At 42.1% G+C, this 18,759-nt stretch overlaps 1 protein-coding gene across 5 annotated transcripts in view; it reads right to left on the reverse strand.

Moving 5' to 3' along the window:
* The window catches only part of ATP13A3 (ATPase 13A3), a 61,020-nt gene extending 42,535 nt beyond the window's left edge, over positions 1 to 18,485 (reverse strand). For 4 of the 5 annotated variants that reach the window (XM_062005330.1, XM_062005329.1, XM_062005332.1 and 1 more), the window contains exons 1-3: positions 18,403 to 18,485; positions 16,966 to 17,114; positions 7,812 to 7,892 (exon numbers count right to left, since the gene is read on the reverse strand). In XM_062005330.1, the coding sequence (XP_061861314.1) occupies positions 7,812 to 7,843 (32 nt within the window). In that variant the 5' untranslated portion in view covers positions 7,844 to 7,892; positions 16,966 to 17,114; positions 18,403 to 18,485. The remainder of the gene's footprint in view (positions 1 to 7,811; positions 7,893 to 16,965; positions 17,115 to 18,402) is intronic. The other variant, XM_062005331.1, reaches the window with a different exon arrangement.
* Positions 18,486 to 18,759: the final 274 nt, after the last annotated feature.

Genomic DNA, 18,759 nt, shown 5'->3' on the forward strand with positions numbered 1-18,759 from the left:
GTTCAAACATGAATCATACTCCTGAAATCCTATCTAGGGTCTCTCCTGGGTCCAAAAGGATTCATTACAGTATCTTTAAGAGCTACTGAAAGACTAAAAATCCTTTTCCAGAACTTCTTTACAAGTATATCCGCTATTAAGAGACACTTCACAGCTCTGGAGTTGAACATTAAGCTTCTAAACAGCCTGACGTCACGATCAGTCTTTCAAATTTCTGAATTAAAAAATCTCAAGTGTGTTCTTAACTGTAGATGGTTCTTGTTGCACAGCAGACACCTTATTCGACTCTATCCTGACTAGCTGCCAAAACAGAGAAACCCTGTTTTCTTCCAAAAATATAAAGTCAAATATTATTTCAACCACTTAAATGTTTCTGCACCTTAGAACTATACTGCCGATCCTTTATCATGAGAAGGAATCAACCTAGCAAGGTAACAGACCCTACAAAGGCAATGTTTACCACCAGGATTTATTCCTGTTCCAGGAACATGCCATTCCCACATACTGAGAGCAGTTACCAAACTGAGTCCATTCTTTCCACACATTGTGGTAAAGGTTTTCAGTGTTCATGCAACTGATTTACATTTACAGAACACCAACCAATGCTCTACCTCTGCCATACTGGCAGTTATGAAATTAAAAATTGAAGTAGTACTTATATCAGAAAAGTAGTAACAGGCCAGGAAGAGGTATAAACATATCTTCTGAGAACACGTTCTGCTTCAAATACACCACATTTCCTAGGAAATACAAAAACAGTCTGGGCTATAGTTGATCATTAGAAGAAGAGAAGAGCAGTAAACTTTACAAAGTGATTGCCAAAGTGTATTGCCCCTCCATAGAAGCTGGCTTTGCACATCACCCTACAAGGGCTGTGGATTGCGTGCTGCACGGGAGCACTTGGCACACTGTTGGTAAACAGTGCTTTGGAAGACAGTCCTGTACTCTTACCTCAGGCCAAATGCTTAATGCTGCTCTGAATATGAAGTTATTACAAAATTTGAATGTTATAACATGTCCATATTCACATAAAACCAAGTACTTATCTAGGTACTAGCAGTAAAAAATAATGAAAAATGCTTCTTCAAAATTATTCCATAAAGGTGAGACATGCTTTTCCCCTGCAGCACAGAAAGATTTCTCAGCAGGGAAAAACAACGTTTCAAAAATCTGTTCGTAGCCTAAGACCTTCTTTGCCATCCTGCTAATGAAATCCTGTGCTCTAAACACTTGGCAGCACCAACGATGCAAATTTGCGTTCAATCCATGGCTTTCAATGCCCATGTAATATTTAATCTGATGTCAGAACTGCCAGTAGATAAGGAAATAAGTTCCAGGTATAGCTTAACGGACGGCACTCTAGAAAAAGCACACTTTTAAATGGAGCTATAAAAATAGAAGGAAAAGTCTTATCAGCTATTACTACTTAATACACCTCCTGCTCATGCCAACTGCCAATGAGTTCCACACACAATACCTGAAAAGTTGAATCTGACATGCTGACTTCATTTAAAATGTGCTTTACCAAGAATAAATGGGCTAGGATACACAGCTAAGAAAACGTAAGGATCAGAAAAAAAGATTAAAAAATATTTAGGAGCACATTCTTCCAAAACATAGCACATAACATGATCACAATTTAAACATCAATCACTAAAGAAAAATCAAACTTGAAGGGAACATTTCAGGCTCTCAAGAGCTGAAACCAAAGCTACTGCCCACAGTGTCTTGGACCTAAGTCTCACATTTACTTTCCAGTTGTTCTCTTTCACAGAAGAGGTCCTATTTCACACAATGTACTACCATACTATTTCCAAAAATTTTTCCTGTGGCTGCTTTTGAGAAGATTGGCAGAACCTGCAGCCACTGAGAGTAAGAAATGCTAGCAGTTGATTTTAAATTAAGAGTGTAAGAATGCCTTGACAAAATACACATTATGACGCTGTCTCCAAAGTCTTTTTATCAGGATGCATCCATCCCCCACCCATTCCTCCAAGTAATCGCCCCAAAAGGAAAGTTTCCAACATTTCTTTTTATGGATTCTTAAAGCCCTCAAAGAACTCTGAGACACAGGTGTGCCTGTACTAGGCACTTTTGCACCTCATGTGCACAACTGTGGTCCCATCAACAGCGAGAACTTCCACCTAGTATCAAGGACCACAGCCATGCCCTTGGGGCAGATGTGATTACAGTACATCCTGGACTAGAGTGATCCATACACAGCACTAGAGACTTCTTGCACCACATTGCAATCCTGACACCATGGGACAGCCTGTCTTTGCCTGCCCTCACGTCACCCAAAGACCACTTTAAAACTGAAATAGATCATTTCATAAGCAATACACAGCTTGGCCAAAAGTCTGTGGATATCACAATTTTGTGACCATAAAAAACAAAGGTTATCACATTTCACTTCAATGGATATTATGACAAGTTTACTCATGCAATTCAATTGATTTGTAAAGCTTTCAGTATTAACATATCAATATTTTTACAAGTTTGTAGTCAACATTACAAATGCAAAAGACACCCTCCTTGAGAAAGACTCTCTGAGAGATGCACCTTACATGGATGGAAGTCAAATTAATGTACAGTTCTGTAGTAGCTTGTGGCTGAACCCTTAAATACCACGTCATCCACATAATGTACAATAAATGTTTGGGTAAGACATACAAGCTAAGAGAACTATGGAAGATATAAAATCCTCCAGATATATTTTGAAAGGAGTTCAGGTTATAATTTGTACTAAAAACAAAGCTTAACACTTTAGTCAACTAACCAAGCTCTAACAATAAGAATGACATAATAGTTTAATGAATACATGGAAATTTTACAAGTACACGAGCTAAATTTTAACAAAGCCCTCCACTCAATACCTATTTTATCACTTCCCATCTTGGGCCTTCTGTTAGAATACAAGCTTTTGTTTCTGTGTTTAGGCTTAAGGAAGGCCATTGTATCCAACAATCACCAAACCAAAATTGTATTTACATTTGTAGAGTGTATTCTTTGTAAAGTATACTTTTTGCAGGCTGCAATAGCAATTGCAATGTTTATAGTAGAATACATGTTACATTAATGAAAGATAATTCTACATCTAACAATAAACTCAGTCCCACAATTCTTCACGATAACAAAATACTACAGTCAATGCTATACCCAAAACTCACTTTCTAACTAGTCTTCAGATTGCTATTTTCAGACCACTTAAAAAATTATTAATGTAACAGCACATGCACAAGTTGAAGACATGTTAAAAGAGAATTTAGGAAAAGCACTCAGTCATATCAAGAACAATTTGTCAAGAACTCCACTACCTAACCTTCCCAACATCTCATTTATCTTACTTCAAGCTACAGCTTATTTACATCACTGAAAACTTTCAACTGATAAATCAAGCACAAAAAGTCAAAATTGCCCAAAGCTTGTTCTCATTCTCAGGCACACAGAAATACAGCCTTCCCTTGTTTCCTTTTTAGATTTCTGGATCTCTTGCCTCGCTGCCATGAGGGAAAGACGACTTGTTAGAGAATCCAAAGTATACATTTATTTTAGATGCACACTGTTTCTTTCCTCTCTTGGAAGAGTATCCCAGACACTTGGGTTAGAATTCACAGACTTTGACAACTGGGACAATGAAATGTTTTATTTATTCTTGGAGAGAAGTTAAATAGTTTCAAATACCTTGGGTAAGGCATGGAGCCATCACACCCAGCATGAGTTTTCAATAGCTAAGCACTGAAGCTGTTTCCAAAAAGATGTTCCTTTCTTGCATGGGGCGTGAACTTTACTCAGTCCTTCTATTTGATTAAATAACTAAGACTATTATGGTTAGATAATGGAGATGGCAAAGATGCCCCATTCCAGCACCAGGAGAACCACAAGTATTCTAGGGGAGAACTGGGAGTCTGAAGACCCAGATCCAGCAACAATGGGTCCTTTCAAGGAAGCATTTCCCCTCAGGGGCTGTGCCAAGAGCCCAACCTTTCCTGTGTGGCTGCCGCCTTATTGTGCAATGTAGAGTATCTGCTTCCTGGGATATATTTGCTTTTGTAGTATGGATGCTCAGTAAAAGGAGGCAATGACTTTTTTTCCTCTTCCTCTAAATTCTTGGAAAATATTTTTGAGGTTAACGTAAGAACATTTGAATCAAATTTCTGTTTGCCTATGTCATGGTTTAGCCAGGAGTCGCTTTTGCTTGGTAACAGGGACGGGACTGCAGTGCAGGCCCAGTGAAGAGTTCTCGGACTTTCCCTTGGCTCTGAGGTTCAGACCAATCTGGCACCTCTGCCCTCACTATTTAAGGACAGGAATTTTACATGTGTAGGAGGAGGTGGAGGAGTGGTACAAGATGGAGGCGACCATGCAGACCCCTCGGTCAGAGAAGGAGGAGCACCGGACCAGAGACCCCTCTGCAACCCATAGCGAGAACATAGGTTGTACCCCTGTAACCCATGGAGGGCAATGGTAGGACTGAGAGCCACCAGCAGCTCCAGGTGAGTGCATCTGGACAAGCAGGAGACTGTGTGAGGAGGCAGCCATGGCGCAGGCCATGCTGGAGCCTGCAGGCCACAGAGTAGACCCATACGAGAGGCAGAGAGGAGCTGCAGCCTTTGGGATGAACGGACTTTGAAGTAGTCCATGCAGGGCTGCCAGGTATGTGAGGTACCCCATGGTGGAGCAAGGAAAACCTGCGAGGAGCCCGTCTGCCCTGAGGAGAGATAAACAAGTGAAACCCCATTCCCTGCCCTCCCTGAGCTGTTCACTGGGGTAAGAGGCAAAGAAAGCAGGATCACAGCTCTGACCCCCCCGGGAAGAGGAGAGGGGAGGGGTGGGGAGAAGATGGTCTTAAAGGGCTGGTTGTGCTCTTCATCATTGTACCACTCTGTGTTGTTTTGTGTTTGCTATGTTTTGGGGTTTTATTGTTATGTTTTGGTTGGTGGTGGATTAAATTATTTTCTGTTATCTTCCCCAAGCTGAGTAGCCTGGTCTGTTTTGTCCAGGATCATCAGTGGCAACTAAGTTCCCTGTCCTTTGGAGTTCTAGGGTCTGTCGTACTTAAGTCTAATTGTGGTCTTTTTGTCTCTGGATGGGCCTAAACAACAACAGCCTACAAAAAGATCATCAAACACAACCCAACTATCACAACATATGAACTTTCCTCTAATGTTTAGACATTTACCATCTACTTCCTCTAAAGTGTATATAGTTGGCATATAGCTTTGACTGTATCATAGTTGGAGAACCAGTAACACTCGTCAGCCAGCAATCTTTGTCTTTCTTTCCAGTCCTAGCGTGACTTCGTACCTTTTGTTGCTTTCAGGCCAAGCATTCTGAGACAAAGCAGCAGTATTTCTTCACTTTCCTGAAGTCATGACATAAAAAATATTCTTAAAGTTTAACTATGTGATTGCTAAATACACACAGAGTACCTTCAAGATTGACAGAAATCACACCAAATTGTAATTTGTTTCTAAAATTTTATCCTGTAAGATCTATTCATGCTAACAGATTCAATTTCTGCACTTAAATCTGTTGTGTATAAATGGTTACTGAAGGTATATTTTTTTTAAAAACAGTCATAATTAATTGACACAAAGCCTGAAGTATGTGGCATTTCACTTAGATCAGAACCACTTCAAGGAAAAAGCTTGTGTGCAACCAGCTCAAGGATCAACAGAAATATTATGTATGACAAATTGCTAAAACTCTAAATACCATACAATACTAAAAATTAAAACTGGAAAGTCACATCAAAGACTTTAACACCATTTAAGATGTCAAGTAGTACAATTTATTTGCCTTGATCAAATTCTAATAAATTACACAAGTAACAGAGAAGTCTGCACTAAGTTCCATTAGATCAGACTGCTATAGAAGATGATTTTCTTATGCACAGGAATTTATACAACCTGACAGCTTAGCTCCTGAAAATTATTCATTTACTCTCAGAACTACCATATGAGGTAAGATGATAAAACCAAGGGGGAAAAGTTCCACTATCTATGGCCATGAAGAGAAGTTTGACAAAGACAAGAACATAACAGATATACAAGACTGTAACATTTAACTCTGCCTCTATGCCTGTAATGTAAACTTTGGCCCACATCCACCTAGCTACAATGTCCCAGTCATTCAGAACAGTCCTGCAAACCCAGAAGAGCTTTGGTAATTTAGTAAACAGTTAATCCCTCAGAAAAGGACCCTACAATCTACAAAATCAAATGAACTTACAGCAGCCTACTACAATACGTTTCATCATTGCCTAAATAGTTCCATCTAAATGATACTTTGCAGGGCTTGTGTACCTCCTGGGAATGATTTCTACAGCATGAGCAGTGGGAGACATCTTTGTATAATGGAAGCACTCTGCAAAAATCTGACATGTGATCTCCCTTTAACTGCTGTAATCTTCTCAGCACTGGTGACGGTCAGTGAAGGTCTTCAGACTTGCTTTTCCCAGTAAGCAATAGCTTTTGGTTATTACTCCATTTATAGGTAACTTTTTCTCCTTTAATGTATTATGTCTAGAACAATATTTACATCCACCTCCGAGCTACCTTTTTTAGAATTTTCTTTCACAGCCTGTAAACATTTTTGTAACAGTACTAAGAGATGTAACTGTAACCATCCTCTCTGCTGTATGGAGGAAAGATAGCTGTCTTAAAACTAAGACTGAAATGTTGTAAATACATTAAATGTATCAAAGAGCATTCTTTCCTCAAGCAGTGACCTCACTAACTGAAATACCACAACTGTCTAGTCAAATATTCAGAAGCAGCCTCTTCTCAGATTCTTCTGGTCAGATTTTCTCCATCAGTCTTGTTTTTTCATAAATGTTAGGTGAAAAGAGAGGTCGGCTTCCTAAAGCACAGTTAAGAACCGCCACAATTCTTCACCTACATTAAATATACAAATAGCTTTTATTCTACACTTTCAAATTATCCTTGGAATCTAAGTAACTGGAGAATAGAAAGCCTGGATGAAGGCCAAGAGAGTAACAAAATAACAGTCCCAAAAAAGCGGGATCAAATATGCACTTAGTCCAGCATCTTGAACAGCAGTCAAGGAGACACCACAGGCAGAGTCAAATAATGATACTGCCTTTTAGACTCTCCAATCCCAGTGACTTGTAGTTCAAGAGCTTCCATCAGTCAAAGCATTGAATAAGATGATATGATATGATATGAGTGGATTTTTCTTTTTTCTGATTATTCTGGGGCACATTTTCAGCTTGCCAGCACCCTGCAAAGAACTCCTGAGCTCATGAGGAAAGTCTGAAGTTTTTTCCTTATTTTGATCCTCCATCTACTAGTTTCAGAAGCCTCCCACTTCTGTACTTGAAGCAGCCATACACCTCATTCACTCTCCCTGACACTTGTGATTCTTTTATAAATTGTTTTCTCCCTCACTTTTCAGTTCCCATCTCTCCATGCAGAAATGGCAAACAGCTTCCATTACAGAGGTCCTTCCATATTCCTGATTACCCTAAAGCTCTTCTGGGTTTCTAGGACTGTTCTGAGTGACTGAAGCATAGTAGCTAGACATCTGTGGGCCAAAGCATACATGACAGGCATGGAGGCATTGAGTTAAATGTCAGTCCTGCATATGTTCTATTCTTGTCTTTCTCCTTTCACAGTTCTACTTTTTATCTTTCTTACAAGGTCTCATCATCCATAAGAATTTGCATGTGGCAAATAACACACTCATGCTACAAATAAATTAGAAAATAGTATGCCCTACAAATAGCTAATTAAGATCAGTTTAAAACCATTGCTCAAGAGCAGAAGTGTCTGTTTGCCCATACATACTCAGTCTTTGCAGGTAAGCAGAAGTCACACATTCCTGGAAGCACCTGATGGTTACATTAATTGCTGATGTTACAAAACAATCTGTGAAACAGAAGCATTGAATATCATTACACACAGTACAAAAAAAGGTATATTCCATGTGGACATGGTTCTGGGCAACTGGCTCTAGGTGGCTCTGCTAGACAGGGGGTTGGACAAGACGTTCAGAGAGCCCTTCCAACTTCAACTATTCTGCAAGTCTGTAATTCCACTTATCATACCCAGTACATTTTCATAAAAGAACATTCAAACAATGGTGGCTCACAAGATTAGAGATTCAAAACAAACATTTCAATGACTTTTCGTAAGTCACCAAAGAATTAAACTGGCAATTATGTAAGTACTAAATTCCTCCTCATCAAGTCCCAGATCCCTGAAATATTTCTACAACATGAGAAGCTCTGATCAGGACTATCTCTGCATGCCATTTCTGATAAGCACAAGTCATTCTGGACTCCAAGTTTACAGGATGAAGTTAACGCTTCTATTCCAGATGATGCCACAGCATCCAAACCCCAATCCTCATTTTACACAAAGGGATCAAGCATAGAGCACAGACTAAAAAGACTTCCAACACCAAGTAAGCAATGTTTTGTTCGCCTGACTTTGTACATGTCACGGTTTAAGCCCAGTTGGCAACAAATCAACAAAGAACCATGCAGCTACTCGCTCACTCCTCCTCCCCAAGGTGAGACAGGGAAGACAACCAGAAGAAAAAGGTAAAACCTCATGGGTTGAGACAAGGACATTTTAATACAAAACAAGGGGAGAAAAAACAGCTGTAACAAGAGCAAAAGAATACACAAAGAGAAGGATGCTCACTGCCTGATGCTCAGTCCTGACTGAGCAGTCCCTCATACACCAAGTGTGACGTCACCACGGCATCCCACCATGGCGTCCCACCGCCTAGCCATGCTACTCCCATGCTCCAGCTTCTGATGAAAAACATCCCTATCCAAGCCAAACTCAGGACACTACACAAAGGAAGAGGGGGTGGACATTCATGGTTTACATCAAAGTGACCACAGGGCAGCTCTGTCATTGTTGACACTTCATTCAAAGTTTCAACTGAATGGTAAGGCCTAAGCATCACTAAACATCTTGCAGAGGCTCTGCAGACCCTCAAATTAATATGCTCCTTACACAAATTACAGCAGAGTAGCCCATTTCCCAGTGCAGTAGGCTTTATCCAACATATTCAGCAAAGCAGTGCAATTAATAGTTAGAAATCCACATGTGCAACTTTGATAGACATTAACTCCCATCTTACCTGCAAACGTACCAACCACCTCTCAGTTTTAAAAAAATGCCCTCATTTCTCAAGGTAGAAAAGAACTTAGGAAAGACTCAACTTCAACACCACCACAACTCTCTGTGTGAATATCCAACTTTGGTTTCTCCTTGACCACAGCATTCAGCAAGGGAAATTCACAAGCAACTACTTTATCTGAATGAAATCAAAACAATCACGAAGGTTTTGAAAAAGACTAAAGCTCTGAATGTTACCTTATTTCCAAGGAACATTAAGCAGGGAAGCAGTCATGGGTCACGGTATTTTTACTGTCTTTCAAGTTGATGTTATTAACCCATTTTTATAGTTGTGTTTTCAAAATTAAGAAATACTAACTTAGCTAAAATCAAAATTACCATCCAAAGAATGAAGATGATCCCTTATAGAGGAAAGCACAGATGTAAAACACACAATTCAGAAATCTAGCAAAGATGCAATGGGAAGTGAAAAACACCGAGCAGGTGATTCACCAAGAAATATTGGGCCATAAACTTGGCAAACTCAGCTGCCTAGCTCAATGTCCACAACATAAAAAATTAGCCTCCAAGGAAAATGAGCTTTACAAAAGTGAACTACTTCAATTTAGCAATAAGTTATCAGAACGCACCTTGTCAAGGTGCACACCAAAATATTCTCAGCATGATACAGATTCTGTCGACAGTAGCTAATCAACTAGCAGCTACTGTCTGACTACAGTCTGTGTAAGTTCTCCTGCCGCCTCCCTCAATGTTACAAATAACAAGTGTTATGCGACTTCAGCTGGACAGACAACTACAGCACTTCAGGTACCACCGCTTCCCAGACAATGCCATTTGAGTATAACAGCAAGCAGAGGAAATTGAGGCACTCCATGTTTATTCCACATGCAAGATACAGACTAGGCAAATTCAAAATACTGGGAAATCTGAACAAATATTCAGATGATACATGCTACCAATGGGACTTATGTGGACCAGAAATTTCCAGCACAGAGACAGCGACAGTTAAACACACCAGATTATCACTACCGAAATGACCACAGGCTGAGAACTGGTGCTAAAAAGGCTACTGGCATACCAATGCCAGCCTGAGGCATAGAAGTCCCTTGCAATGCATGCTCCAAATGCAGTGATGCCAACAGCTCCTGACAGAAGCTGTCTCTCTGGCAAAGGGAAGTTGTTGGATAAAGAAAAGGGTGGCAGAGGGAAGAGCACTAATACAGAGTAATGGCTCTGTCAAGCTGACAAGACCTTAATTTACTACTCATTGTGCTCTCTCCCTACATATGATACACAACTTGTATGGGGAAACATTATGTGTGTTCCTATATTTTTGCCTATTTATTAGTATAATTAAGCTATTTCTGCTGAAACAGATACGGTAACAAGAAAATGAAATTTATATTGCCAATGAAAAATAAAACTTGCAGAAGGACTAAATCAGTAGCCAGAGTACACTCCCATGATCCATTCTACCCATGGAGTTATGTACGTAGACCAGCAGAGACAATACAGACTGCAGTGTTTCTATTCACTCAGACACCTTACATCTGCCTCTGCTCCAGACATATGCCTTTCACCATGGGTGAAACTCGAGCCCTAGGTAACTGTCGCAGCTGTACAATTGTAGATAACAACACATGGGGACAAGCTGTGTTTCATCCACATGCTGCTGGTGTTTAAAGCCTGACTGTCTGAACTGGAGTCAAAAGCCTTACTTACTCCTTTTCACACCACCGGTCTTCAGTTTTGCCAATATAAAAGCCCAATATGTTGCCCCTAGCAATAATGCATGGCTATAATGCAGGAAAGTAATGTCAAGACCCTCTCTTGCAACACCACTTTTTTGTGGTCCTTGCCAAAAGGTCCAGCTGAAGATAGGGTTAACCCAAAGAATGCACTCTGCAAGACTGCACATTTGACAGTCCTTTTATGTTTCTGTTTGAATTATCAGTTGGTCTGAAAAGAACTTTTTGCTGGCTTGTCAGATCTGACTACTGCTCTAGTGACAGAAGCACCAGTTTTAGACAGCAGCACCCTCAGCCAAAGACTCCTCAAGCCAATGGAACAACCTTTTGAATGCACTGGGCTTTGGATCAAGCTTTCACAACTTAGTGACAATGACAGAGATGTTCAGATTCCTCCACTCCTCTATGATAAAGACAATTCCTCTGTTTGAGAAACAGAGGTTAAGAAAAACTATCCCTCTGCTCAGAGAAAAAATTCTCTAGCAATTCAACAGTAACAGGACCTTCTAGGAAATTCATCTGTACCCAAAAGTGACGACAGTTTGGTAACCATTACAGGGTGAAGGCAAAGTCAGGCAGGTCATCCAACGTAACTGCCAACACACCAAGCAATCTCCACGTTGGAGGCCAATCTTTATCTACATCACAGAACTCTCAGCTCCTGCCATCTACTGCATTAAACGCAGACTGCAGAAGATAAGGTTATGCTATTGTTGACATCAAATATTGTGGCAGATCTAAAGGCCACAGTTCACAAGGGTAACTGTACTTTTTGTCATCAATTTGGAGATATGGTATGATGGCAGAATGCATAGGATTAATTTAAATGTTTCCACACCTTCCAGTTGCCTTACAAATCAATCACTGAAATAAAAGGAATAGTTGGATCCTTTGTTTTGTCATGCAGTCTATTGCAGACAATCAAGCAATTTTAAGAAAGAATGAAAATAATTACATAAAAAATAGCATAGCTAAACTCACAGTGGGACTTTCCACTTTGAAATCTGTCTGGCCTCACTTAGGCTCCCTGAACTGGTGAATATACCAAAGTATGTGTCCTTCAGAAAGATGTTCAAAGCCAAAAGTGGACCTTTCTAAGTACAGATCAGAAGCATTAGGATTACCATCTGAGTCTAAACAAAGTAACCCGATGCAACTAAAATGACTAAAATGATGTAAAATTCCTCAGTGCTCTGCTATGCTGAAGTTACACACACACACACTGACATCCTGCACGACTTCCACCATGGATGTTCAGAAGGTCCTGACAATACAAGAAAACTTGTCCCATTTGCAAGAGGTAGCATCTAAGAGAAGGGAGTAACATCCACAACACTGTATGTTTCCAAAACCAAAAAAATCACAGTCATTCAAACTTGTACATGGTCAAAACTCTCAAAGTATGACCACACAATGGACAAAAATAATCCTGAGTATTTTTCTCTTCTTGGCACAAACTTGACACGAACTGAAACTAGAATCCCATCAAATAAGATGAAAATGACATCAACAGGAAGTTTAGTCTAAATTAAACCAACTACACCAGTCTTTCTCAACATATGCACTTATCATAGAATCATACTTGTTCTTAATGACTACCAATAAAAGATTTCTTAAAGTATAATTTTTACTTTGAGAAAGTTAAAAGATTAATCAGTGTTTTTCTTGACAAACTTAATGCCATTCCAACCTGCCCATAATGGTCACTGCAAATCCCATTTCCTTCTCAAATATCTTTTAAACATTGGAAATCTCTCACATTCTTTTTTACCTCCTCATCTCCTGCCAAAATACTTAGGCTTTTTTCTTTATGAAGCTGTTTCCCCAAACTCTGATCACTTGCATTTCTCTCCTCTGAACTCTTTCCAAGTGGTCCAAATTCTTCTTCAGTGTTGGCACCCAATAAAGATGCTGTCTGCACATTGAAAGTATACCAACAGCAAGTAACATCAATAGATTTAAACTTCACAGCTCACAGACAATGCTCCTGTTTAAACATCCCAGAAAGATATTTGCCTTTTCTGCAAACAGCATGACACTGACTCATGTTCAACTTGTGATCCAGTACACCCCCAGGTCCTTTTTCTACTACTTAAGCAGTTATTCCTCACCCTGCATTTGCACAGCTAATAATTCTTGTCTAAGTGCAGCATTCTGCATTTGTCTCTACTGAACATCATCCTGTTTTTCAGGTCATTTTGAACTCATCATGTCCTCCAACACAGTCCCTGAGAATTTAATAAGCACATTTAATCAGTCAGTTGACTGATGCTTTCATTAAAGGTACCCAAGACAGAACCCTTCAACATAACCTCTCATTTCAACACGGAATCATTAATTACTGTTCTCTGAATAGGATCAACTACCCAATTTTGCACGTTTCCTAGACTACTTTCCCCAGATCATGTCTCCATTTACTTATGAGGCCATTAAAATGTGGAAGGCCTTATTAAACAAATAAATCAGTCAACCAGGAGACAAAACCTCCACTGCTTCTGCCATAGCCACAAAGCCTTCTGCTCTGGAGTAAAAAGGCATTAGACTTTGGACACAGTTGGCTTTCCCACAAATTAGTTCCTGCTGATATCCCTCTTGCAGCTATTTTCCAGGCACTTGAAAATAGAACGTTTACTTATTAATCTCAACTGATTGGGGGGGAAAAAACCAAAGAGATAAAGTAAACACTTTCCTCATCAATCTTCCATTATAACTCTAAAGATTCATCCTTTGCTTATCTTCCAGTACTTCTGAATATTTCTAGATAGTATTTTTGCATTTTTGAGCTGTTGTGAGAATCATCCAGTGAGGCTTATAAGGGCCAGCTGACACAGAAACATATAGCTGAAATGCAGTCCAGTGTAAAATACTACCTCATGACAAGTACTAGTAAGATTAAGCACCTGCATGACACTATGTTAGGAGAAGACGAGCAAAACAGGCACTGAGCACTTTAAATGCTGTGCGCCTTCTCTAGATACACATGTTCTCTACTGAATCAAGAGACATTTCCCAGCCTTCCTCCTGCTATTAACATACTTCTTCGGGAACTTTGTTAGCTTTTATGTCTCTTGTTAGTTTCAATTCCATTTGCACTTTGGCCTTTCCAGTATCTACCTCTACTACTCTTTTCTACATGTTTGTCATATGACTTACTTTCACGGTCTACTTTACATTTTTTGCTTGCGTCCATAGTCAGTAAAATGTAAGCTGGCCTTACTAGTTTCTATATTTCTCAAAAGCCTTCCTGTTTTGCTGCTCTGCCTCCTACCTTTTATAAGGATCAAGAGCTCTGATTTCATAGCCATTGCCATTTACCACCTTTCATTTTTATATCCTTCAGCTAGAACAAAATCTAAAGGAGTTGTCATTTTTTGTTACTGTATGTACCCTCTAAACTGCAAATGTCACCATCACATAACTTTGATAAAGGTCAAAAAAGAGTTAGGTACTTTGATTTTGAAAGATGGTCTTTTGCTCTTAAATACCACATAAAATTTCAATCCACCTAAGAAGTAATGGACTTGCTACCACTTCCAGTACCTGCTCCTCTTCCAAAGAGCTGCTTTAAGATGGACAGTGCAATGCCACAACTCTAATAAACCAGAGCCACAAAAAAAAAAAATCAAACTAAATTCTTTCAAGTGAAAATACAGAACTGTAAAATGCAGCTGATTCTGGTAGGACTGAGAGGATTACAAAGATGATTGACACTGTGCCACTTCAGAGCAAGCAGCTAGACCCCATCGCCACAGAGATCTCTTCCCAATCCCAGCCTGTGCACAGTGCCTCATGCAGATGGTGCTGAAGTTACACATTTTATAAAAGGAGTAGCAGATTTTGGATCTGACCTACTTCAGATTTTTGCGTAGATCACACTCATAACACCTGAACTGTAACTGTGAGTCACTCCTCCTTTTTTAAGTCTGCCTTTCAGCTACCAAAGATTATAGTCTTAATTCAATCAGGAATAAAAGTGTCAGACTTGAGGCTATAATACAACTACAGTTTACTACAAACTGAACTTTTGTTCTCTGCTAAGCAGATTATTTAACAAAGGAAGCAGCATTTTTATGAATGAAAACTATTTTTAGCTCATTGTGTAACAGTGAAAGGGAAACACTTGAGCATTACTGTTATTTGAAGTATTTTTTTTAAAGTCTAATTGGGAAATTAGGATTTTTGAACTAGAATTTGTTTTGCACGAGTTCTCCCATGCTAAACAGAACAAGATCCAAGCACTAGTGCAAGTGTTGGGTTTTTTTCGCCACTGAAAGAACACCGTGCCTATAGACCCAAAATACGCTTGGCCATAATAAATGCCATTCTGTGAAGACCAGTAATCCCTGTCCAGAAAAAAATACACTTAAATATACACTCAGTTCTGCACTGAAAGTCTTAAAGCCTTTCAAAAGGTGAGTCTACACTGCAGATGCATGATTTTATACTATGCTGATAGCCATTGGGCATTAATACAATAAAAATCTAAGGAGGTCCTTTTTTTCAATTTCCAAAACTCAGACTTTTAGAAGAATTAACTGAAGTAGTTTGTTTCACAAAATATTAAAGGAATGAAACTTCTTCCCCTCCATGTCAGCTGCCACCAGATTCATACCAGACAGATGTTTCGCAAGGAAAGTTGTTAGAACAGCTCTCCCTGGCCTGCTGTTAAAAGATGCTTAAGCAAACCACTCAACTCAGGCATTTTTCACATAAGTAACAACTCCTTCAACAGATCTTGGACAAGCTAAATTAAAGCAGCCCATTGTTGCTACTTCACAGAAATAAAGCAAACTGTACCTGAAGGTTTTCAGAAAAAGGAACAAGGGTGCAGTGGTCAGGATGAAAACCTGACTTCTCCCTGTCAGTTTCCAGTTCCTGTATGACCTGGGCAGCACATCTAGACCTGCCTTTAACAATAAAAAAGTATTTTATTCTTTCACAATGAATGAGATTTGTCTCCATACCACTGAAAATCTGTGTCCCGTTGACGGGTTTATATTCCACACAGAAGTCAGTGAGGATATTACTTCAAGGCAAATAAAAACTTCCCTGAGGGCTCCATGTCAGTATAGGTTTTTGTTATTTCTTTTTCTAAATAGTTTACTTGGACGATGGCAAAACATCTTGTCTGAGATGCACCATGCCTGTCACATGGCACACTGGCAGAAGAGGACTGAATCACAAAGTTTCTCAATCATACTCAGTCACCATGATGCAACTTCCCTCCCTGCTGGGCAGCCCCCACACTCCCTTGACAGGCATTGCATGCTCCCTGACCAGGCAGCTAGAACCTTTTACCCCCTCTCTCTTCAGGTTAGGGATGAATTAGAGCCAGAGTTCTCAGGCCCTCCCTAGAGGGAAAAAGAAATACAGGAATAGACATGACTCTAGAACACAACTAACAAAGAACAAAAATCAGAGGTGAGAGTATAACGAGCTCCAAGTCTGCACAGCACTACTGGAAGGCACCAAGCAGAGCACCCTCAATGGCACCACTGCTCCCAGGAGGTGTCCAGGACATCAGCAGCTGCTGGAGACAGCATCTGCAGAACTGCTCAGATCCCTTCTGCTGCTTTCTCCTCCTTGTGGCACAGAGTTAACAAGAAGATCTCTCTAACCCATTTTCTGAAGACCTTTAAAAGCTGAGCACTTTGGAGCACATCAGTCTTTCCTGGAACATTCCAGACGCCAGTGTTCCTTCTCACAGGTGACTACACCAACAATATGCACATTTTTATGTTGTCAAGCCATGGTAACGATACTCAGAAGAGTTAAGCCAGTACCAATAAACTTCCAAGTCAGTTATACAATTCAAAGTTTATCTAGCAAATCTTCTTCAAACTGTGTGAAGTTGTATTAGTAATTAGCCAACAAGAAAGAGCAGTTTACAAAACCAGCAGTACATGGCCCTCACTGTCATGCTGCGTACCAAGACAAACATTTCCCCAGTGTAAATGCAGTCAAGACATATTGCTGTTACTCATGACACTGTTACATAGACACCAAGCTCACGAGGGCCTGACTTATATCATTGAGCAAACTTAAACAATGCAAGAAACTCCACAGGTTCAAGAAAGTCAGCATTGTACAGGACATACCAGTGCCGTGCAAACGTCGGTTTCACTTTAGTACAAGACAGAAGTAGCAACTCCTTCAGATGTAATGGAACTGACGGCAGAAAAATATAGCTAACCTGTCTGAAGAGCCAGTGTGTGGACAAATCTCATGCATACAATGGCTGAGTCACCTACAATTAAAAAAAAAAATACAGTCAGAGGAAGGAACAGGCTGAATTCAACTTAAATTGCCCTAGTTAAGCAAATACTGCACAGCTCTAAGGAGTGTATACAGCAAAGAAAACCCATAAACTAATTTGAAAACTGTAACCAAACCCTGAGCAAGCTCAGATGAAGAGGAAGCAGTCAGTCTGTGCTCCCAGCTACCAGCACTCATGTTAGAACAGTTTGGCTAACCACCTTCCATTGCTGGAGACTACACTATCTTAGTTGCATCTTCTCCAAGGGCTCCAAAAGCTTCCTCCAATCACAGCAGGGATCAGAGGTACACAGACCCCATTGAAACACCAGAGCACTACTGGCAGCAGCCAGTACTGCAGATACTCAAGTTCTTCCTCATCTGTACTTCATCAATTCTGTTTTGAGTCTCGGCACCTAATTCATCCATTAGTTGTTTAATCCTGAAAAAAAAAAACAAACGGCCCCACTCCTTGGGTGAGACAGCATGTAAGCGGTGCTTAACAGTGCAAGACAATATCTCCACAGCACGGCTAATAGAAAAGTACTCTGTAACCTTTGTCACAGCAGGATAATGCACTGACTCATCTGCTGAAAAACGGATGAGACGCATGGATTCTTCCTCCCATACTTTGCCGGGAAAGTTACTCTTTGGTACCTGATCCCTGATATTTCCCACCGGCCCCACCACTACAACACCCGAGGACACGTGCCCAGATACCGACGTGCTTTGTGCACCGCAGCTGGGGAGCGAGCAGAACTGGAGCCCGGGCAGAGCGGACAGAAGAAACGCGACTGGACTTCTGCCCGACCTGCCGAAGGTGCCACTGAGAGCCCGGGGCTGCCGTCCCCGAGCGGACCGGCGCAGCGGGCGCGAAGCCGCGTGGCGGGAGGGACAGGGGAAGCACCGAGCCGCGCGCCGCACGTGTCCGGGCACCGGCGGCCAGGAGACCCCGGGCAGCTATGCACGCGTTCCCGGCCGCGCGCCCGCCCCTTTCCCGGGCGGCGGGTCTCGCTCCGAGCGGCGCGGGGGTCGCCGCTGACGGCAGCGGCCCCACCACCACCTCCGCGCCCGAGCCGGGCCGCCTCACGGGGAGCTGCGACGGGCACAAGAGAGGCCGGCGCGGCTGAAGGGTGGCTGCAGGCGGGCAGCCGCGCCGGGCCACGGACGGCGGGCGTGAGGGGCCGCCGCTGGAGGCCCGGCCCGGCCCGGCCCAGCGCGGGCCCGCGGACCCTCCCTCACCTGCCGGGCCGGGCCCGCCGCCCCGCGGCCCCACTCACCGGCGGCGGCCTCAGCTGAGCCCCATGCCGGCGGGGCGGGCGCGGGACCGGGACCGGAGCCGGAGCGGGACCGGCTCTCTCCCGCCCCCCCCGCCCGCCCGGCGGCGCGCCCGCGGCTGCCTCGCGAGGCGCGACCCGAGCCGCCGCCAACCGGCTCCACGCGCCGGCCGCGCTGGGCGGGGCAGGGAGGGGCGCGGAAGTGACGTCGGCGCGACACGCCCCTCTCCCCTCCGCCCCGCGCGTCACGCGCCGGAAGACCGGGATGCCGCGCGGCGGGGGGCGGGGCCTGGGCAGGGGGCGGGGCCGCGCGGCGGACACGTGGCCGCGGGGTGCGGGCGCGGGGCGGCCGCGGCCTCG

The sequence above is a fragment of the Colius striatus genome, chromosome 12 (assembly GCF_028858725.1).
Source record: "Colius striatus isolate bColStr4 chromosome 12, bColStr4.1.hap1, whole genome shotgun sequence".
Taxonomy (NCBI): domain Eukaryota; kingdom Metazoa; phylum Chordata; class Aves; order Coliiformes; family Coliidae; genus Colius; species Colius striatus.